General features: G+C 40.5%; 1 protein-coding gene across 1 annotated transcript; it reads right to left on the reverse strand.

Annotated features, from left to right (window-relative positions):
* Nucleotides 1-3,597: 3,597 nt before the first annotated feature.
* Nucleotides 3,598-23,142, reverse strand: tmod2 (tropomodulin 2). The gene is made up of 10 exons (XM_022201455.2): nucleotides 23,004-23,142; nucleotides 17,159-17,380; nucleotides 15,847-16,003; nucleotides 10,975-11,097; nucleotides 10,580-10,654; nucleotides 10,363-10,493; nucleotides 9,403-9,510; nucleotides 9,124-9,267; nucleotides 8,649-8,793; nucleotides 3,598-6,458 (listed from the first exon to the last, which is right to left on the reverse strand). The coding sequence occupies exons 2-10, from the start codon at nucleotides 17,282-17,284 to the stop codon at nucleotides 6,427-6,429; spliced, it is 1,041 nt and encodes a 346-aa protein (XP_022057147.1). The 5' UTR covers nucleotides 17,285-17,380; nucleotides 23,004-23,142; the 3' UTR covers nucleotides 3,598-6,426.
* Nucleotides 23,143-23,505: the final 363 nt, after the last annotated feature.

Genomic DNA, 23,505 nt, shown 5'->3' on the forward strand with positions numbered 1-23,505 from the left:
CCTCACACACTTCATGAATGTCTGATTTTTCCCTCCTCAGAAGGCAGAAAGACTGGATTTAGTCAGTGGACATCACTCGTTACAACTGTTTTCTTTGCCAAAGTTGAGTTTTATTATCACTATTATTGCTGCTAAAGGTACTGCATAGGTGTAAACATTATTTGTTTAGCAAGAGATAGTACTTCTATATCTTAACAAAGAACCAGAAATGTACAGAAAGTAGCTTAAAATGCATTTTTGAAAGAGAACAACAGTGTACTGTAGACTGTAAAACAGAATTGTACAGTACACAGCATGGAAAAGTCATCGGATTTCAAGTTAAAACAAGGTCATTTAGGGTTTTTTCTGTGCTAATAAATACAGTGGCTGGGTCCCTTTTGACCCGAAGACAACACAAGGGTTAAATCATTCCTGTTCCTGTTGTAGGGGGCATTGCATGTTTTTTAAAAATGCTTTCTTCATGAGCTGCTTTACCAGGATTTGCTGTTAAACCTTCTGAAACCCCAAAACCCACTGACAGATTTGAAAGGCACGTTTTCTTTTAAAAATGACAGAAACTGTAAAAGCAGAAATAATCATCACATTTTCAACGTTCTGAAGATCCTTGAACAAAGAAATATAGTGCATTAAAAAAAATCCCAAACCTCTCATTCACAGTCCAAATTATAAGAAGCTGGAATAAAGTTGAGATGAAACGAAAGCTTCTGTTGATTTTAGATTAAAATGTGATACTCAGTCAGCATTTATGTCTTTTTGAGTTAAGTTAATCCCAAGTTATCGATTCAGACAAAAAGATCAAATGTACTTTGTTTGCTTCTTTGTTTTTAAACTTTCAAGTTAAGATCATTAAAGAGTAAGTCCATTTTTTGTAATTTCGACTTTTAACTCATAGTTTTTAGTCGAACATGACAAAACTCAAAGTTCTTTATTTAAACATTGTGCTATGTCATTTTTAGGATTATTTTACATAAAAGCATGTTATATTAGTCATAATTTATATTTTAATTTTTTGAGCTAGTCTTTTCTATAAAACTTTTAAATTATGCATACAATATTTTTAGATAGATTAGATAGATTAGATAATTTATACCAACTAGATATTGTAAAATTTAAAAAATTCTGCAGTTACTGTATGCGACTAAAACTGGGCTGAACGGTAGATGTGTAAATACAGTTCAGACAGGAGACAAATATAAAAAGAGATTAAAATTGTTAAACATCTATTGAATGTTGAGTCATCATTTCATTATTAAGTACATGGAAAAATGTTGGACTTGTTGAATTTATTTCATTTTTTCCAGTTTTGTTTTCTCGGGGTTGGATTTATAAAGTAAATAATCATAATTTATGGTTGTTTTTTTTTCTTCTTGTTTATGATTTAAGGCATTATAGCTTTGTTTAATCACACAGAAGACAGATTTGGGTTCACTCTTTTCCAGCCATGGCTGAGCTGCTTTCACTGAGGCACTATTTCGCAGTGAGAAGTGGGCATACAGTGAGTAAAAATGTGACAGGAGCCAATAAGCTAAGGGAAAGTGTTTGGGGTTCAGAGGGTTCCTGCTAAGCACAGTGCCAGTCGTTTTAATGACGTGGGATAATGTGCGCTGCAGTCAGCACAAATCTCCTTTAAGGCTTCATCTTCATGGATTTCCAGGAACTCCCACCTTTTATTTAAAACTAAACCCAGCCTCCTATTTCTGAGAGAGCTCTCTGAACATCAAATAAAGGCTCTATTTTTTCCACATGCGGAGGCAGCACTTATTAATAGTCAGGGTCTGAGGGAAGAGTTTTACTGTCCTTACATAAGAGCACAACTGTATACTATACTCCTGCATTCTGTCTCAAGGTTCGCATTGTTCCTGATTAACAGACATGACACAAACCTGCTGTTCTCGTTCTCTCTGCGCTCACAGAGTGGAAACACTTGAGTCATTTACTTCCCCCCTCCGGCCACACTTGGCTGCCAGCAGTGCCGAGTTTTCTCTGACAGCCGCTCACCGCAGCTTTCTGGCACAGGAAGCCCGGAGAGGGATGGAGTCATGCGCATTACATCATCTCTGAGGCATGCGCAAACAATCTCAAAAACTGGATCTGATTAGAGGGTGCACACGTACACCACCCAGAGCTCCTCCCAAACCAAAAGGCCCGTCTATTAGTTCTTAACGCGCTCTTTGAAGTTGAGATTTGGCGCATCAGGCCGAGAGCTGCAACTCAGTAGTTACACACAGTTTTAGTTCCTAAGGATGGCAGTGGTACTCAGAGGTTGACTTTGGTGATCCTGTCTTCATCTAGCACCATCGTCAGGCTCTAACCATCGACCACAGCTAGATTTTGTGACAATTAGACACAAAGGACACAGATGTGATGCATGAAGACCTCCCACATGGGGGGATAAAAGAAGCTGGAGTGACAGTCTGCATGGATCTGCCAGGTCTGCTCATTGCATATGAATTTAGCGTAGGACCAGATGGGATTTGAAAGAGCCGCAAGGAAGACTGAGAAAAGAAACCTGAATCTGAGGCTTTCATGTTACAAAGACTGATTAATAAAAGCTAAAATGGAGCAATCAATTATTACTGTGTACAGTTGTCATCAACCTTTAAGTGAACTTGACCATAAAATAACTATAAAATCACAAAGCTGCAACTAGACCTTTCTTTGATTAGCTGCCTTTAATCAGTCTTTTACTGTTACAAAAGCGACACAATGAGCAACAGCAATGCATAATCTTAACATCCACACCTCTAACTGCTTCTTCTGTCTCGAGTATAATTCGTGTTGTTTAATTTGTGCTGCAGTTCATCTTCTTTTTGCTTTGTGTGTGTTTATTGCTCAAAAAATAGATTATAATTGATTTGTTTTTTTCCAGGAGGTGTTGGTCAAAGTACCTCATATTTCCTGTGCTATCTCATTTAAACCCCACCTTTGAACTGAAGTGCATCTACGGCTGTAGGAGGAGCTCAGAAGGAGCTGCTGCTGCCTTAATTAGGAAGCAAAGCGGTTTCTCGCTCCTGTTGCGACGGTGAAACTAAATGAGCTGGCTTGCGTCAACGTGTCCCATGACCTACATCTCACACCAGCTGCTTCGGCTTCAAACAAAAAAAAAAACAAGAACAATTTTTTGTTGTGCATGATAAGTTCATGCACAGGCTTTAGGTGCTATATCTAGTCCAGATTTGGAATGAAGATGGGGCTGCAAATGATCACCGGGTCTAAGAATCAGACTAATTCCTGGGAAGGTTTTCTGTGGGTCAGACGAGGAAGAACATGAGGGATAACCTCCTCAAACAGTGTTCATTTTTGACAGTTTGGTCAATATTTGTGCAACACTTCTGTCCCTGAAATAGCAAATGCTCTTTTAAGATGCATTTTACATTTAATTCTTCGTGCAAAGTTACTTTTTTAATATTGAACACAATCTTAAATACAAAAAAATAAAAAAAAAAGATTAGTGGATGAAAACATCTGCTCCAAAACGTCGCACAGAATCATGAATATTCACAAGATTCCTGAAGCATTTTAAGCCTTATTTGATATTCTGTAATCTATAATTCATGCGATGTCAGGGAGGATTAAAAACAACCCAAAACGGGCACGCAGTACGTAAAAACATTTATTGTTTAAGATGTCTTATATTCAGCAGTGCATTTTACCAGTCCTGTGGCTTGATCATAATAATACAGATTCCTCGTGTTAACACCTGGGTTTGGATTTAAGGTACAAAAACATGTCAGCAGTGACTTGTGTAGATTTACGTTGTACACACATAGCAGTGTGTGTGTGTGTGTGCTGAATTTGAGATGGCATTTTACAATTATTATACATATTATGAATCACAGAATATTATTAACAAGCAAAGAAGCCGTTCACCGCTTTAGCCGACTGTCCACCAGAAAAAACAGTCATGTAAAAACAAAACAAAAAAAAAAAGGTGCAAGGAGAAATACTAGCAGATATGATCATGGAAAACATACACAGATATAAAAACCCAAAGTCCAAAGGAATGTGAGGCTGATGTAAGAACATTTTTGGTCAACAGAAACACGATGTTCACGAGTGATGACTTCATGCCAGCATATTGTTCCTATTACACATAAACAGTATAGAGAAGTTTCAAGTAACCCCTGAATTAGTCCTGTTCTAACCCTTTCTAGCAGGTCAGTGTAAAGTTCAGCTCGATGCATACACACACCACGTTACATAAAAAAATGACATGCTACTGTTGAGAGACTCGCTGTGAGGAGAAGTTAATTTTAAGACTTCCATTTGGGAGTTCAAAGAAATATTTCACAAGCAGCCGCAACCTGAGAAGAAACGAACCGCACACACAAACCGTTTCCCAACTCTTCCTCGCATCTCACTGGACTACTTGAACATTTTGCAATGAACAGCCCACAGAAAAGAAATACATGTAATGGCGTAGCACGATCTAAAAACGTCTAGAATCCTTTCCAATATTGATACTTGAAGCACTGCATGTTAGTCTTTGGCATGGTTGAGCAACAGAGTGTGCTGAGCAGACGTTTGTGAGAGCAGATCGAAGCCTTTTCAGACTAGATTCTGGTTGATGTCATCTCCTTTTAAAAGAATAACCCCATTTTAAACTGGTCTAAACCAGGAGTGTCAAACATGTGGCTTGTGGGCCAAAACCAGGCCTGCAGAGGGTCCAATGGGACGACTTTGTAAAGATTTGTAAAAATTATACAGAAGACATTAACTGCAATTTGTAGATTTGTAAGAGCAGGACAAGTTGTTTTGACTATAAAGAGTCATTTTGTGTCTCAATTTTGTAATATTTTTTCTTGTTTTTTGTCATGTTTTTGTCATAGTTTCCTCCTTTTGTCTAACCTGTGTTTTTTTGTCTCATTTTTGTCATTTTGTGTTTTGCTTTATTCCTTGTTTTGTTTCAACGTTTTGTCATTTTTTTGTCTCGTTTGTCCATTTTTTGTCGCTTTTAAACTTTGTCATTTTTTGTTTTGTGTCGTCTCATTTTTTGTCATTTTGTTTCTTGCTTTTATTGCTTGTGTGTCATTATTGTAATATTTTGTCTTGTTTTTTCCTTTTTAATGCAAAATACTAGATTGCTTAGTTCCAGATAGCTGTGACTAAATGTTCTGTGCCTTTGTAGACACTCTGATCTGGAAGTTGTAATGTGTAAATGATAAACGGAGGCATATCATCGTTGAAATTTAACTTATTTTTCTCAAGAAATTTCAGGTTGTTCATAATGTTTTGTTCAAAGTTAATTCCTTAAATGTGAATATTTTCAGTATGTACTTTTTTTGCACTAAAACAAAGGAAACATTAGGAGTTGTGGTTATTTATAGGTCATTAACGCTGCGATTTTACTGGTCACTTAAGATCAAATTAGGCTGAATGTGGCCCCTGAGCTAAAATCAGTTTGACACCCCTGATCTAAACTATCGAAATGTAACTATAATTTATAATGTGAGTGGATTAAAGTGATCATCTGCATCAAAACAAGAACTTTAGTTAGAATAAAACGGTGAAGCAGTATCAAAACAATATGCACTGAGACTAAATGAGGATATACTTTAAAGACAACAGTACAGGACTGTCATTAGCAGAATGATCAGTCGAGCATCACGTTTCAGGATGACTACAGTATGAGACCAGCACTAACTTCTTGCACACACCAGACCAACAGTCACGCCGGCTTTACAAGGCAACTCAAGGTTCCACGCTCATGCAATGAAGAACAGCAATTTGCTCAGAGACGTCAGAGCCAAGAGTCACTACTGCTGCTTTCTACATGGAAACAGACATCTGTACAGTCATGAGGTTTATAGGCTAATCGTCATGGCGACGCTATAACCGATCTGCTCCTGGCCTTGAATCCTTTTCAAGCATCAACTTGAGAGCTTCCCCGATCGTTCAAAGATAAACTCTGCTTCTAATCCGATACAGAAATCCCACATGGAGCTTCAGCCTGAAAAGAAAACCATCAGAACACAGGATACAGGGGTTTCTCAACTGTTAGTTACTGTTTTTACAAAGCTGTTACTGCTGTTCCTGTTACTTGGTAATGTTTATTATTAGTTTGTATGATTATAACATTGTATAAAAGGGTGGGGGGGAAAAAAGCAAGTAAAAAGTCCGGACAGGTAATATAAAGGCTCAAAAAAAAGGAGCAGCTGAAATGAAATGACTAAAAACTAACGAGATTTACACCTTCAAAAACAACATATCAATAAACATAAGTATGAACATGTGTATAGGAGAGGGCAATTCCAGTTATTTCCCTTCTTCTCAGATGTATGTTCTGGTTTGAGCGTGCCTTGCCCCGCAGTTTGGCACAAGACTAGAGTTTCCACACAGTGAGATGAGATCAGGGCATTGGCTGAAATAATTCCACACGATGAGATGAAAAACACAATTGGCTGGGAGACAGGCTGGGCTGCGTCCCTACAGGTCGCCTTCCACTCGCCTCCTGCGGACTGGACAGGAAAAAAGCAGAATTAAAACAACTGTCAGCGGGCTTGGTAGCTCATCAGGATGAGTCATGTCGAGCTATGCGGTCAAAGTTTACACCTATTTCAACAGCGTGCGCCAGCGTGAACAGAAAACCAGAAGTGAGATGTCGTCACTCTCAAAGCTCACCCAACATTCACACCGTTAATGCAGTGAATACTCCATTCAAACACTGTGAAAGAAATCTGTTATTGTTGATGCATCGACACACTTGGGAGCCACACCCATGCATCAGACCTGTGCTACTGCAGCTCTGACAGGAGGAGGAGCTAAAAGGAAGAACAGAGGTCTTGATATCTCATTCAGGAAGCAACCAAACAGATGTTTAAGCGAGTGTCCTAACACTCCCATAAATAACCGATACCAGGTGAAAGGCAATGTGACGGGGAAGTACAGTGGTCCCTCGTCTCGCGCGGGGGTTATGCTCCAGACTCCCCCATCCCTAGCCTAGCCACGCTACACCCATGTTTCTGACGGCACAAGGGTCTAGGGAAGCTCGACAGGGAGGGAGGCGGGCTAAAAGGTTGTCTATCAAATCCCTCTGCAGCAATTGGGTAGGTATACAACCAATCAGCGCAACGAATAGGCTGACGTAGTTCCGAGAGCACCGGCGGATTGTGGCTAAGTCCCATTAGCTTCCCAACCAGCGGAGCCGCGGAGCCAACTGGTATATTAAGGATTTGCCATATCCCGTCGGCATAAGTCCAAATACGTCTTTCTTCTCAATGAAACGCTTCAGTGCCGTCCTTTGTTTATCTTTCAAGTTCAATTTTAGCTTCAAATCTTTAAGGGCTGTGGCCAAAGCCCAGTCGAAAGATAACTGTTTATTGTGCTCCGGTTGTTTCTGTCAGAATCGTCGCGCCTCTGTCGTCACGCCCGCCTTCTGACTCTACACTTCATGGTGATTCGTCCGGCCAGTTTTAGGAGAATCCAACCTGGAGCCTTATGGAGGGTAACTAGACCCACCCTGGCAGAGAATTAAATTCGTTGCTGTGGGTTGTCTAGCGCGGCTAGGCTACCCCATCCCCTCAATAGACGAAAATCCACAAAGTAGCAACCATATTTTATTATTTATATATATATATATATATATATATATATATATATATACACCCCCTGTCAAAAGTTTTGAGACGGGTTCTAATTTATTTGAATGAGAAAGTGTCTCAAACCTTATGACAGGGAGTGTATATTTTAAGGCTCTATAAACCCTCCCCACACCGGAGAACACTACGCGCAGCGATCACATGTCTGTGAAATGGACAAGTCCACATGCACCCAGCAATGTAACCTACGCATTTTACTTCAATTAAATATTCTTTTAATGTGTTTTAATTATTATTTATTATATTGTTTTCATTTTTTAAGCTAGAAAATGCTTATTTTACCACAAATATAATGAAAATAGTGCAGCGATCGCAGAGCCGGTTGCTATGACTGAACTGTTTCAGGATTCAAGAATATTTATTGTCATTGCATTTCTGCAACAAAACTTTGTTGGCACTTTCGAAAAACAAAAACAACAGTATAACAAACAACAAACAGCTGTACTAAACAATCATTAAATATACATATATATATATATATATATATAAATAGAAACAAGTATCTTAAAAAAAAGTGCTTTAAATTGTCTGATTCAAGCAAAATGCTCAGTTTGAATTGGTTACTGCACATTAAAATGATTATTGTCCATCAGTGAGTTGTGCTGCAATGCACCATGGGAGTTTGGGGTGTTGGGGGTTTGAATGTCATTATTGTGGTTTATGTTCATGTTCCAGTGTTATTTGTGGTTTTGTGGTTTAATCAGCCTACTTATTTTGGTTAAGTGTTGTGTTGTCAAGACCGTGAGTGTGAAGTGTGTTTGATGACTTCCTGCAGCTCTCTGTGTGTCAAAATAAAAGCATGTGCCAGTTGCAGAGTGTATAACAGGCAGCTATCCTTTCTCCAGCGTCGTTCTTAAACACAGCTCGCCACAATAATAAATTTATGACAATACCTATATTCCCCAAAATCCCGCGATATAGCAAAAAAATTCGCGATAACAAATGCAATTTAAAAATCCGCGATGCAGCGAGCCACGAAAAGTGAACCGCGATATGGCGAGGGACCACTGTGACTCAAACAAATCTCAAACTGTTGTGTGTGCGTCGTACCCAGGTCGTTGTTCTTGGTGATAGCTGCGGCGGCTCTGGATCGAGGTCCTTGCTGAGTGAAGTGGTAGCCGAACTTCACTATGCTGTTGTTCTCTTCCAACATCTTAGCTATCTCCATCTCTATGGTGGTGCCCAGCTGCTGCCTCTGAAGCACACAGAAACCCACGGAGGTCAACATCTGCACACCGGTTCATGTCAGAAGACTCTCAGGCTCACACCACATGGTTTATCTTCTTTTCCACTACTGGAAACTCTCAGCTAGAGCTTTACGGGTGTTTCTCAGGCAGCGGTTTGTGTTGATTGGCGTATTCTTCAACGGCATGCCACGTAACACAAACATTTCCTGCTACTTTAGGCTGCATGAAACCCCTGTATTTGAAATAGAGCACAAGCCTACACAACCATTAAGTCCCGGTGATGACGACAGCAACAAATAAACTAAACACAAACGTACTCTTTATTATAGTAAGTGTACCTGGTTGTCTATCTTGATCTCTGTGAGTGTGTCATTATCTCGGAGTGCATCTACCAAAGCCTGAACGCCGGCCCCGGTGATGAAGTTGGACTCCAAATTCAAACTTCGCAACGCCTTGTTCTCCCGCAGCATTTCACCGAACGCCTGGGAAACAGGAAGGAGGCAGAAAACAAATCTATGTAAATATAACTGTGTGTGCAAGAAAAAAAAAACTGGAGTCATCAGGTGTCCACAAAGCAAATTTAAAAAAAAAAAAAACCCAAACCGCTCCCATCTCACCACAGCTATCGGGTCGTTACTCCGTGTCGCTGCCAGGCTGAACTTCTTGACGTGCGTGTTCTTCTCCATGGCTTTGGCGAAGTCCTTCAGCGTGGGAATAGGAATGTTCTGAGGAAGAAACAAAGACAAACTGATTTGGTTGTAGGGATTGACATGCGTGGACTCTGATAGAACTCTGCACTGTTGCATTTCTTCTCCGTGTGTCGGGATTTATCCTCAGTTTATACGTAAATTTCTACGTGTGAGTCCCTGGTATCTGCATCTAGACCAGTGACGTCAAACTGTTTCTAGTTCAGGTTCCACATTCAGCCCAGTTTGATCTCCACTAGGCCGGACCAGTAAAATCACAACATAATAACCGATAAATAACCACAACTCCAAATATTTCCTATGTTTTTGTGCACAAAAGTACATTTTGAAAATATTCACATTTAAGGAATTTTCTTTCAACAAAACATCATGAACAACCTGAAATTTATTAAGAAAAATAAGTTCAATTTTAACAACATTCAGCCTCAGTTTATCATTTACACATTACAGCTTCCAGATCACAGAGGAACACAACATTTAGTAACAAGTATCTGGAACTAAATGATATTGTATTTTACTTTAAAAAAAAAAAAAACACACAAAAAACCCCAAAAAAACAGGACAAAATATTTTTAAAAAATGACACACAAACAACAAAAGCGAGAAACAAAATGACCAAAAACGAGACAAACAACACAAAACAAAAAATTAGACCAAAAACTTACAGTGACAAAAAATGAGACAAAAAAAATGACAAAACCGTTGACCTTTTGTTATATTATTTTCTTTAATTTCAGCAGCATCTTCTGCCCTCAGCGCCTTCTTTTTTGCGATCTGTGTTACTTAACTTACGTTTATCTCAACAGCATCTACTTGGCTGTTATCTCCCCTACTAAGCTGTGTTGTAACACTCTGAAAGCTTCTGTTTACCTTAATGTTGTTGAGGTTGACTTCTGTTAAGGAGCTGTCGTTGCTTTTTATCCTCTGCAGAGTTTCTTCTACATTGGTGGGATTGGGAGGCTCATCAAACACCGGGTTCATCTTCTCCCCCTTGATCACATCTAGAAAAGACAGACAAACAGAGGTGAAGATGTCGATCCTTTTTTGAATCAACAGATTTAACCGATCCAATTGTAATCCTACTCACTGTTGTAAGACTCTTTAGATCCAGTTCCATCATATGTCTGGGTACTGGTGACCAGCGTGTGAACACCCAGGATTGCTGCGAACACAAGCAAATCACAGAGTAAGTAGCTGTGGTGAGGAATCCACACGTGTTTTCCAGTAAGCAAAACTACACAGCACAGCAGACAAGCGGTGTTATTTTGCTCTGTGAGCCTTTTTATCCCCCCCCTCCAATCATCACACACAGTAAAAAGTCAGGGCCATGGGAATGACAGAGTGGAAGGAGCTCGTGTTTTACTGTCACAGCAAAGACTGAGCTCAGCTTCCTTTTCAATGACACCCTCCTACAGAGTAATGCTTGTTAAGCTTTTTACGACTGACATCTTCACTTTCTCAAAGGTATGTATTCATCCTTACCTGCTAGATCTCCTAGTTCCGTCTCTGTGGCACTGGACAGAGCTTCTTCTAACTCTGGATCGAGGGTTGTGACTTCCTCCTGGCGTGTTTCTATTGGTTTCTGCTTAGGAACAAACACTTTACCTATGGAGAAAGAAAGGCAGAAGAATTTGGGTAAAATTCTAAACGTGAAGGAGATAATTCAGCCCTAATTTAAAAAAACAAAAACCAGACAATACATCATTTTAACATCCACAAGGACAGAACAAACAGGTACAGGCAGGCGGGTGTTTTACGAGATGTTACACAACCTCCCATTCCTTATATTAAAAAAAACGTTCAGCTGTTGGTTAATATGACTTGTTCTTCTCCAAAAAAGCATCCCTGTTCTCCTGCCTTGAGCCACAGTCATAAGACTGCATGACTGCAAAGGGCTGTGAGTGTGTGTGTGTCTGCAAGAACATGGACTCCTTCAAAGATACAGCAGCAATACAACTGATAAACACACAGAGGTGCAGAGTTAGTATTGACATTAACCTGGGGTTGTATCGAGTCACAAAACATTTAACTGCTCAGCTTGATATCAAACAGCCAAACGTCAGTACAATCATCACTGTCTTTTGGGCTTTACTCTCATTTTAGCTTATTTTCAACACTGTGCCACACTAAAAAAAACATGTTTTATTGCTTTCTTGCAGTGGATTGAAAATCCGCACTGATGAAAGGTTATACTGCATTTGATCAATAGAATATGTACATTTATAAAATATAACTGAAATTCTCACATCTTATAATAAAGGTATTGTTTCTGACAAAGACAATCTGAGGTCTGAGCTACAGAAATGTGTTGTTTAAACAAGTCCGGGCCTCCTGCTGTTTCACACAACAGCTTCCAAACACCAGTGCTTCACATCAGCTGAACTCGGTCCAGCTACGACTGTCTGACAGCTATGGTATCGCCATAGCAACCCATGGGAGGGAAGAAATGGAAAGCGCAAAGGAAGTCATGGAACAATAGCCCGAGTCTAATCTAAGCTGCGCTGCTGGGGCAGCAAGCACTTGCACTGGACAGACAGACCATCAGTGGGTGCCATTAGCTGCCTCTTGATATGCCCGTCTCCACAAACAAAACACCCAAAGACCAGGCCTTCCCCCCTCTCCCCCTCCGTTTAAGCCAGTCAGGCCACTCAAACTGCTCCCTCGTTGGGGCTCTGGCACTTCCTGAGAGCAAGCAAACAGTAAATACAGTCATCGGGCAGCATCCTGTGCCAGTCCCTCTGGAGCGACATTTAACCCGCCTAAATGAGGACAAGCTGGGCCAAAAAACTGGCACCCTGAAGTCCTGTCATCTGTGTGATCCCGTAGGAAAGAATTACAACGACATCAGGAAATGACATTCGGATATGACAGTGAAAATATGTTCAGATAAAAGCTAAACAGACTCAAAGCAGACAGGTACTTCAAATAGAAAAGACTCTGACCGGACACTTGCAAAGAGACCCTGAACCCTTTAGAATCACACATTCTACAACAATTATGTAAAACAAAATGCACATTTTTTCCAGGTAATTTCCAATTCTGTCAATGGTAAGTCTCCTGAATATTTGAGCTCCACTGTGAATAAAAACCCCGATCATCTACAAATAAGCAGCGTATCCATATGACTTTTTAACCACAGTATTAAAAAGTGAAAAGTACATTGAAGAAACATAAAATATCAACTGTAATGCCTCTTTGCAAAAGGAAAACTGTGCACATTACGCACAACTACAGCAGGTAAGATGTGTCATTTGAACCAGCAGTAAACACTAAATTGGTCAGTAAACTGTCATTTGTATTTACAAGAAACTTTCGGCATTTGCTTACTCTTTTTGTCAAACCGTTAGGTCTGTTCATCTCACTGCCAGATCACAGCAGTGGACTGGGAAGATAAAGACAGAAATAAAACAAAACTAAACCATAACAATCCTCTAAACGGAATCAAGTCTTTGATAGAGCACAAACCAAATGCATATACGAAGGACATTTAAAACTATTAATTGAACCAACGTGTTGTGTGGTTAAGAGACGACAACATAACAAAACCACAGATCTCAATGAAACTAATAAGATAACACAATAAGCGATGATGTCAGGGTGTCAAGCACTCCTTCCAAACAGAAATCTGTGCATTTTCCTGTTATTTAGGACTATTTTGCCAAGAAAAAATGTCTATTATGCTTGAGTGCATAAAACAGCAATTAACAAAACCTATCACAAATATGTTTTTTGTTCTCAATTCTTATGATTTCTGACTAAAACGTCTATAGGGAACATTTTCTTGGCAGGAAAAACCTTGTGCTATTATTACATTTGGAGCAGTAAGTCTGCAGATTGTTATACATGGATGCTTAGTGGCAAACGCATCAACTGTGAAAGCAGTTCTGCAGAAAACTGAACACATGTGGGTCCGAGCTGCTGCCAGCCACACCTTCCATTGTAATCTCAACAGAAAGAGTTTATCAGACGTTGATCAAAATGCTTTAAGTAATGTTCTTTTGCTCTGACGCTAAACACCAACAATGTTCACCTTCAAAAACACAATAATACTACATTTCTTTCCCCCCCCAGATTATCAGCTTGTCATCACCAGAGTCAATAATGCTGCCAAACCCTGAAGCAAATCAAGGACGAACAGAAAGAACAAGCATTAAAAAAAGAAGATTACAGAAATATAATAGGAAGGACCGACCCAGGACAATGAACTTAAGTCAGTGCGGGGCTGAAGTGGTTGCCATGGCGTTTAAGCGGGCTGTTTTTCCCCTGAAATTATGTGTTATTGAAACAAGAGACAAACACACTCGTGACCACATTATTAAACAGCAGGGGGTGAGTATAACAAGGGGAAGAGAATCGGCTGCATTCCACAGAACAGTCACGGTAATGTGAGTTTTCCATGTCGTCATAGAAAGAACACACACACATTCACACACACAGATGGAGCTTGATGTCTAACAGGCCATGGTTAGATCAGGGGAAGATGTCAGTTCCATATTTCCTCTCCAACGAGGGAGCAGCTTTCAGCTCTCTAGAGATCCCAACAAAAGGAATTCCTTCCTCTGGAAAAGAATTTCTACTCAGTAATGTTGTTTTTCTGTCATGCTGTCACAGAGAAAAAAAATCATCTTTGTCTCTTTGAAAAAAAGTACCACAAGTATGTCTCAAATAACCAGTTTGAACACAAAAGGTTTTCCGGAGAAACATTAATCCCTTCTGGTTAAGCAGTGGCTGTTTGTTGCACCTTTTGTGGGGAAAATTCCTGCCACAGATATCTACTGTGTTGTGACAAAGCTCAAGAACACTCTGACAAGTACATTCCCCCTCGGTCACTTCCTGATATCACACTGTTGTGATGATGCGATGCCTTGTCGCTTCTTCAATGCCAACACTACAGGAACAGTTGCCTGCTAAAAAGCCTGCTTATATAACCGGGAATATTAGAATAACCAACTTTAATGGCTGGAAAATAACAGTACAGTCGAGATATGGGCAGAAGCTGTTTGTTAAAATAATTCAAAATACAGAGGAAAGTCAAACACGTCATCTATGTCGTACCAAATCACTTCCATTCAAATAAGGCTTTAATCTCAGATTTGCATTGCTTCTTCTGAATAAAAAAAAAAAGCCAGAGCTTCAGCTTTAAGCAAATAGAGTCAATATTTACTCATCTCTAGAGGCTGATCCAACAGCAAAACAAACACATCTGCTGGCTAACATCAATAAAAACATAGTTTCCAGACATTAAATCCTAAACTTGCCTCCTCCTTTGACACTCCCATCCCCTGGTGCAAACACACCTCCCCCACACTGCTGCATGTTGCATAAGAGCAGACATGCATTAATAATACCTGCAAAGACAGCACAACGGTAATTACTGTCGTGTCTGTGCTGCTCAAACACAAGCACCTTCAATCTCCAGCCCCTGACAAATAGAACCCTACCATTTCACAGAACCACATGTTGCTCGTAGCAGTTAAGCATGGAGCAAAAAACAGATACTACTGGAGTTTCTGTGTTGCCATTTCAGCCACACAACTGGACTGTTGTGGCTTTTCTCAATTGGAAATCAGCATCTCATTCTACCTGTGAGCATTGGGGGTTTTTTCAAGAAAAACACACAACAGAAATTAAAGCTAAATCATCTTGTGTTAATGTACATTTACTGAATACATTTGGGATTCTGGAAATATGTACACCTTTATTTACACCTTCTTCTTCTCCTCTGCATCTTGTTTTACATACAGAACTTAAACATCTTTATATATGTTTACATACAGCAGCAGCAGCTTGTATGTAGTTTTTGCTCAACTTTAAGTCATTACATTTTTGTATATGTTCAGCAATGTGCAATATCTACAAGTGGAACATCAGCTCTACCACAGTTTTCATAGTTATTAATACACCAAATAAGGCATCCTTACAACAACAATACAACACATCACTGTTTCCATAGACTACCATTGTACATAGGATTTTTCTATTTCATACTAACACATTTATTACTGTTCTTTCAAAAAAAAATTTGCTTTTCTGAATTTACTGGCATGATTGTTGTTTAATTTCACTGCAGACTGTTCAATTACAATAAAGAAATTCAATTTAACATCCTCTATCCTTCGCTCAACCCAAAAAAAACTTGAAATGTGGAAAATCAAAGAACAGAAGAGGAGCAACAGAGAAGCAATCCTTCCTCCAGAATCTGCTTCATCACTAAACTTTAAGACTTAACTATCTCCCAACTATCTATATTGTAATTTTGAGTCAGTTCAAGTTTGTAAATTTGGAAATATTCATGTTGAAATGACTTTTTGAGCGCCACTGAGGACAGCTGCAGATTACACAAAAGACACTCACCTTTCTTCTCCCCAGTGAAGGGCACTACATCCTCTCTGTCCTTGTGCTCCATGGCTTCCTTCTCCAGGTATTTGAGCAGACTTTCCCTGTCGAATGGTCCAGTAGCTTTCTTAGACGTCTGGTCCTTCTGACGTAAACCCGCTGGGAGGAGAGCATTCTGTGGAGAGAAGACGAGCAGCCGCGTTAGACCGAGGAAGACATGAAAACACACGACTAACTTTAAGTTTTCATTCTATAAAGAGCCAATGCTTGAGTACAGTTTTGAGCTGTGAATGCATCTGTAGGCTTTCTGCAAATAAGAAGGTATCACGCCTTTAAAAAAAAAAAAGAACACTCTGGCCCCACAGCAGTCTGTGATGTTAGAGTGTCTCTCTGAAGGTACTTTCATTACTAAGGCATCAAATTTCTTGAAGCATGCTGCTCTGCTGCAAAAGCATTTTTCACAGAGAAGAAGCTGGCAGATTGAGAATGCATCCTACTCCAAACTAAATAATTACAGCGCCGCAAGAAAATGCCAACCTAGTTCTTTGCATCTTCAGGTTTGCGTAGTAGCTGGCCTTAGCGACAGATAGTATGAAGAGTCACAAAGGAAATAAACGCGAATTAGAAGCTCCTGAAAATGGGGAGTAAACGTCTGGTGAACCAGTTTAACTTGATGCCTGGATTGGAAGCGTAACACAAAAATGCAATCAGTTGTGGATTATTTGTTGTAGGCGAGTAAAAGCTTGGCAGAGGTGAACCTGGATGTGTGGAAATCTGGAGAAGTATGAGTCAGACTGTGCTCTCTGCAGATATTGAAACCAAATGCAATCACACACCCAATTTCAATTTGTCTCTTTCATGGCATGAGATCCAGGAATGAACGTTTTCCCACTGACGCTGGCTGTTTCCTGTGGGCCTTGTGTGGTCACTATATAGGGAGGTTAGCCTCACTCAGCCTAGATGGAGTATAAATAAAAGGCTCAGGGGTTTGGGAGGGATTTCGTTATGCTGTAAAGTCAGTTCTGCTCACAAATAAACATGAAAACACTTGGCAGCCTGCCGACAGAGCTGCTGCAGCTTTTAAATGATTTTTCCAACCACAGCAGCTGTGAAGTGGGAGGTTTTTACAATTCAGTAGACGTACTACAAACCTGACAAGAGGCATTTATCTGTTCATACCGGGGTAATTAGGTGCAATTCCTGCAAAACCAGTGTCTAATACTGCAGCTATGTCCCTTACTTCTGATTGCAAACAACACAATAGATTTTATGAGTTCAAAAAATGCATGAACTCTTTCCCTCCCACTAAAGAGCTTCACTGTTTCCTGACCTCAGGGTCCATCTCCTCGAGGGCCGTCTCCAGCTGTTTGAGCTCCTCTGCCGACAGTTTGTTAAGGATTTCATCTTCGTCGAGATCCTTGTACTTGTCCAGATCCTTCTTATACGGCAACGCCATGGTTCTGGCTATAGCTTGCTAAGCGACACTGAACAGCAGACCACAGCCACAGTGCTTCTTCTCAGGGGTTACTGCTCCAGACCAGGGAGAGGCGACCTGAAAACAAACATACAACTTCATTAGGACAGGCTGTACGAACAAAATAATCATTTTAACTCATCTGTCTCAAACAATGAAATGTAATTGCATACAGCAGAATGAGGTAAACACTGTTTATCTCACCCCTGTGAAACAATACTTGATCACAGCTGGGTTGGATAACAAAGCCTGCGGTGATGCAACACACACACAGCTGGACGAAGAAAGAACTTTCTCAGGCTCCGACAAACCATCCCACTGTCCTCATTAGGATCACCAACAAGTCTCTGTGCACGCCAACTTTGTGTCAGTTTAAAAAACATTATCGACTTAAAAGACAAAACAAAAGGAGCTTAATCTAAGGGGCAGAGGAACGACTGTGTATATTTTTCTTTTGGGGCTAAAGGCCTGAACATAACACAATAGTTAAGATTAAATAAAGCTCAGATAAGTGAATGAGTGGGGACTGATAGTGTGTACTCTGTCAAACAAAGCGAAGAGGCGTCAGCCTTCAGTTCTCTCTCCCACGCCACAGTCCGAACACAGAATGACCTCATCATTTCCAGTTTACCCGCAGGACTCCACAGATGGTCTTTCTCCTCATCATTCACACACACACACTTTACTGTGCATGCACTTTAACTTGTTTAGGCCCAAAAAAGTCTCACATTGAAGTACATGTTTGTTGCAAAGGGAATCCAACAGTGTGTTTGTGTACAGACAGAATTAAGCATTATTTGCATTTGCAGTTGTCTAGTTGTTGATTAAAGGCACCTGGCTGCTACCTGTGGACGCCCCCAACATACAAAGGAATATTTCATCAGCTCAACTCATTCATGCCAGCAGTAAAATAAAGCACCATCCCTCAGCTCACTGAAAGAGTCAACCCTGTGGTTTAGCCAAGGATTCTTTAAACATGTAGTGCCATTTCCCTGGAGCTGCCTGGCTGACTTCTCCACTCCAGAGAATTTCCTCAGGAGTCCGACAGTGTCTGTGTCTCTCATTCTGTCTTGACAATCCAGGCTTCTGTGCTGGGCTAATTCCTCCCCTCACCTCCTGCATTAGCCCACTACAGCTCCACTCATTTCTTTTTGAAACGATTATGAGTCAGATCAGGAGCATTTGCAAGCCTGAGAGCCAGCAGATGAAGCTGAGCTCAAATGTCAGCAGTGATAACTCTAGTCAAAGCGTATGAATATAATGAGCAACAATAATAATATGGTGCCTGACAAGTAAAGTGGCGGTGAAACAGCACAAATGGACATTTAAATAGTAACAGACAAGTCTTTTTGATGTCATAAATGTCACGGTAACAGAATAATATCGTCAGCTTTCAGACTGGTCCCCTAGAACTCTTGCTTTTGCTGTGTAATTCTGTCGGCCACTGCCTACGAAATCTCCGATTAATGGCACAAAGGAAATGAAACGGCACGCACAAAACAGGAAGATGAGAGCAATTTTGTTCTCCCCAGTAGCTATCGATAACTTTCCCCAGGTAGAGTAACTTCTGTCCTGTTGTCAGGGGGGGGGGCAAATAAGGCGAAGAGGGACGATGATAGAAACCGAGGCAAGTTTTGGTTCAAAGCTGGGATTCAATCGGCAATTTTTCTGCTAGATAAGCAAATAAACTTTCCATTAGTGTGTTATTTAGCTTTCTTGGGCACATAAAGGTCAGCAAAAACCCCAAAGTCCGCCTCAAGAGAGTCATTCTCTCTCACAAAGAAAACACTGCTCCATAGGTGTCTGAAGCACCTCATTCAAAGTCCAAGCTTTTCTTCCGTTGCTTATCATCATGTTATACATTTCAATAATATCAAACTAGCTGCTGTTTGGCCAGATCCTCAAAAAACGGAATGAGGAGCTGCCTTATAGTTCACCATTATTCCATCACGAGAAGCGTTTCCGCTAGAGGTGCTCATAGATCTGGGGTTATGGTACGTAGCCAGCAGTGCCTCACTTTAGTTTGTCCCGCTGACCAATCGGAGTAGACTGGGAATTTCAGGTTGGGAGGGCTTCACGGGCTAAAACGGAGTGTTTAAGACCGAGGACAAGAGGAGCAATGTGCATATAAGAAAATGTATGTGTTTTTTTCACATTAAAGCATGGAAACATACTGTAGTAGACAATAAAAACAAAATAACAAACCCATAAAAGCGTATATTATGTTGTTTAAGAGAACCTAGTGTTATATTCTGCCTTCATTATGGCATTGAGATTGTGATTTCAAATTACTACAGTTGTTTAATACTTTGGTCAGTAGCAAGGTTGCCAGCAGGAGCCGTGTTTTGTGTTCTGGAAAGTGACCCGATCTTTGTGACAGCAGGGCAACAGTAACAGTAATATAACTTCTGTGCACAACATGCAAACAGCATTGGTGACAAGTTGTCAACACAACACTAAGCTAAAGAGCCTGTACCCATCCAAAAAAGGTTGAACTTTAGAGTTATGTCTACAAAAATAAAAATATTCCATGCAGCAATTGCAGCAGACGCCTGTTCTGTGACCATGGGACAGCGATCAGGATTTATTTGCATAACTGTAGATGTCCAAGGACGCTACAAACATACAGAACTTTTACTTACAGTAACAGCTGGTCAGGTTTCCAGAACCTAAAAACATGCTTGAGATGGAAGAAAGCCAAAAGCCCTTATCTCCAGACCTAACTTTTCCCCATTCAGTTTCACACGGGCCAGATCTTTGCTTGCTAATGTGAGCATATAGAAAGAATTCTCTGGCATTATATAAAGCAAGATTTATCCCTGACTTGCCTGAAGTCAGGATAACTTAACTAGACAAATTCTTAGATGAGTAAAAAGGCAATAATGTGACATTTCTAGTCAGGATCTGGAAAAATCAGAGAGCGGCGTGGAATAAACATAAGTCATACACATGCTCTTAACACAAGATCAGCTCAAAATGACACCATTTACCCCATTATTCAACTCTCTCTCACTTTCCACTTCACTGACAGATTATTCCCCACATTCAAAACCCAGCCACCGTCCAAAGTGAGGCCCAGAACTTTTGAATGTGCAGACAGAGGGGTAATGGGGCATGCAGACAGGGATAATGATTGTAATGGGTGGGCTCAGGCCGAGGTGGAGACGCTGAGAGGATCCATTAGTCCAGTCTGATTGATTCCTTTCTCCTTCTTCTCTCCACTAATCCTTCAAGACAACAGCAGATGGCTCTGAGCCAATAATACTGCAAACCTGTCTGTAGTCTACACTCACCTTGAGCTTTCCTTCACTGCCCTGTAAAATAAGGCCACTGGACAGAGCCACTAATGCAACAACTTAACTTTATCTAACAGGCTAGGTGTTTTGTGCACATATTTTCCCCTAGGCTGCAAAGACAACAGTACATAAAGCTAGTTATATTCATGCTTCTTTCATAGGTAAAATACTGATCACATTTTTTTGAGTAACTTATAGAGAAATGGGGATGAAATGTGAAATATCTGTCAACGCTGTCTGCAATATGAAACATATGAAAGCTTCGGGTCAACTAGGGAGGCTATCTTCTTTAAAAAAGGCAAGCGTGTGATATCGGATATCACGTACTTATGATATCAGACACCATCCCAGATATCCCAGGTATATATTATATAACCGCCAGCTGCTAAGAAGAAAAAAAAGAAGCCATTAGCTCTGCCAAGTATGATCCTTACATGAAATATCCAGGGTAGCAGAGCTATTTAGATCTCAGAGGCACAAGCTGGAGGAATAGTAATTTGCAACTCAAAGATGAACAGGAAGCACTGACTGGTACATTATTATAGAACACCAGCCCAACATCACACAAAAGGACTATAGTTAGAACGACCCAGCTATGCTACTCTTGGGACGAGGCTCTGTACTTCTTCCTCCTCCCACCTACTCTCCTCCAGTTTTATTCTCTCCACCCTGTTGTTACTCACTTCTCCTTGATCATTTCTGTGTTCGGCCTCCTAAGGTGTCTGCTTAGAAAAGATAGAAACCAGATGGAGGGAGACGGAGATAGCAACAGAGGGCGCGATCATGCTGACACTGAGATATGTGCACGGCAATATATAAAAAGTAAAAACAACAAAAGGATAGAGGTGTCAGGAAAATAAAATGTGTCTAAACGGTTATGGTACAGATGTTTAACTTTGTATCATGCTTTCCAAACAGGCCTTTGTGACCCGTAGTAACAGTTATCTTTTCCAATTTAACTGTCAAAAAGCTGTCAGATGTTGGTTATTTACTTAGATTTCTTCTCCTTCAATCTTGTACAAACCTGGCAAGTATCCGACAGGAAGAGGGGCGTTTCTTCAACAAACTGACATTATTTGCATATTTCCCTCTTCTACACACACACACACACACACACACACACACACACACACACACACACACACTACATTATTATATAATGAGAACAGATTTCAAGGAAGAGCCCTGCCCTACAAGCCCAGCAAGGTCTTGCATGGGCTATGAGCATGAATAACACAAGCTCAAGAAAAGGTGTCGCTTTGTTGTCTTTGTAAGAAAGTAATGCCACTGTTCACTACCATGGCTCACAGCCAAGTTTCATTCTCCACTGAAAGGCATCTGGGTTAAACAAAACTGATCCGAGGAGCCAGTTTATCTGCAATACTGCACTATAAAAGGTGATACAGGACACAGTATCACCAAAAGTGCCATGTCAGCAGTCACCACAGCATTCCACTCGGATACAATACCTGCTTCATGGCTTCAGGAAGGCCACCATCATGCTTAAAGGAAAAAGTACCACCACCTCCTCCTCCTCCTTAAAGACTTGGACCACACCCTTCATTCACCATTGAGCCCTGCTAGTCAAACTGCATTTGTAAACATAAACCCTCACATGAACAGGGAGTGTGTCAGTAGACTCAGTGACACATGTACAATGACCTTGCACTTCACTAACAGGTAGTACAGCTGCTGCTAAAGCCCCAGCCTTTCTGTGAGACATGCCACATAAAGAATGTCCTTAAAAACACTGAAACTCTTGTCTTAGCCAAACAGACACAGAGAGTATTCATGCCCTGTCAATGTTTTGTCTGGCTGACAGGGATGGGCAGCTCAGATTCAATCAGCCCTACATTCTACATACAATTAGCAAACCACCTGCATAAGAAAACCAAAAATACAGCACATAGAAGAATCAGCAGAGGATACGTAATACTGTCAGAAAATGATACTTCATGTAAGGTTACTAATCCTGTAAACATAAAGTATGTTACTTTGGGAGTAACTTAGCTACACCTCATCCCCAGTACATATAGCGGGCTCCGGAATGGCGTTAGCTAACCCGTTGACATGTTTATGATTATCACGCTGACAGTAAACACGCTGACCGTAATTATCACCACTTACTAGCTGAAGCGGCAACACACAAGCTAGGAATGCCAAACCAAACAGTTAAAGGGACACTCACTGTGGTAACGGAGCTACGTTTATGAGATGCAGCACTGCCAGCGAAATAGCCCGATGAGGTGTGGAAGCTAACACGCTAACCTTCTACAGTTGACTCAAGTCGCTAGCCGTTTGGTAACGAGACAGCTAAAGAGAGCAAAATGTAAGTGACAGGGTGTAAAACTACACAGCTGGCGTGTGTTAAAGCGCTGCTTTTAAACACCACATTGTTTCCTTACCTGAGGCGGACGGGAACTAGCTACGGAATCTCCAAATAACACCAGTCTTCCCAATGAATGCGATGTCTTCTGAGCTTCAGTTTCTCACTCAGCCAAGGGCGGTAACACAGGAAGAGGGAACTGAAGCGTTCTGTGAGTGACGTCCAATAGAGCCAATAGACAGCGAAGATGTGAAGCGTAAACCAATAGCATCAATTGGCCCGCCTCTTTATCCATATAAGGCAATCAGATGAGAGAGAGGGAAGGCGAAGTAAAATAAAATCACAATTTAATTATTTAAATTAAATTGTGAATTTATTTTATTATTAGATTTTATTTTATTTTGTAAAAAAGTCAGATATCTGTAGCTATTGAATTACAGCTGCGATTTATTCGCGTTGAAAACAGTTTTATGACTGTTATCTGTTCAGGCCAAATAACAAACATTGAATCATTTTCTAAGACTCCTGATTATGATGGTTATTTATTACTATAATCACTGAGAAAACACCACCTTCTGTCG

The sequence above is a fragment of the Acanthochromis polyacanthus genome, chromosome 2 (assembly GCF_021347895.1).
Source record: "Acanthochromis polyacanthus isolate Apoly-LR-REF ecotype Palm Island chromosome 2, KAUST_Apoly_ChrSc, whole genome shotgun sequence".
Taxonomy (NCBI): domain Eukaryota; kingdom Metazoa; phylum Chordata; class Actinopteri; family Pomacentridae; genus Acanthochromis; species Acanthochromis polyacanthus.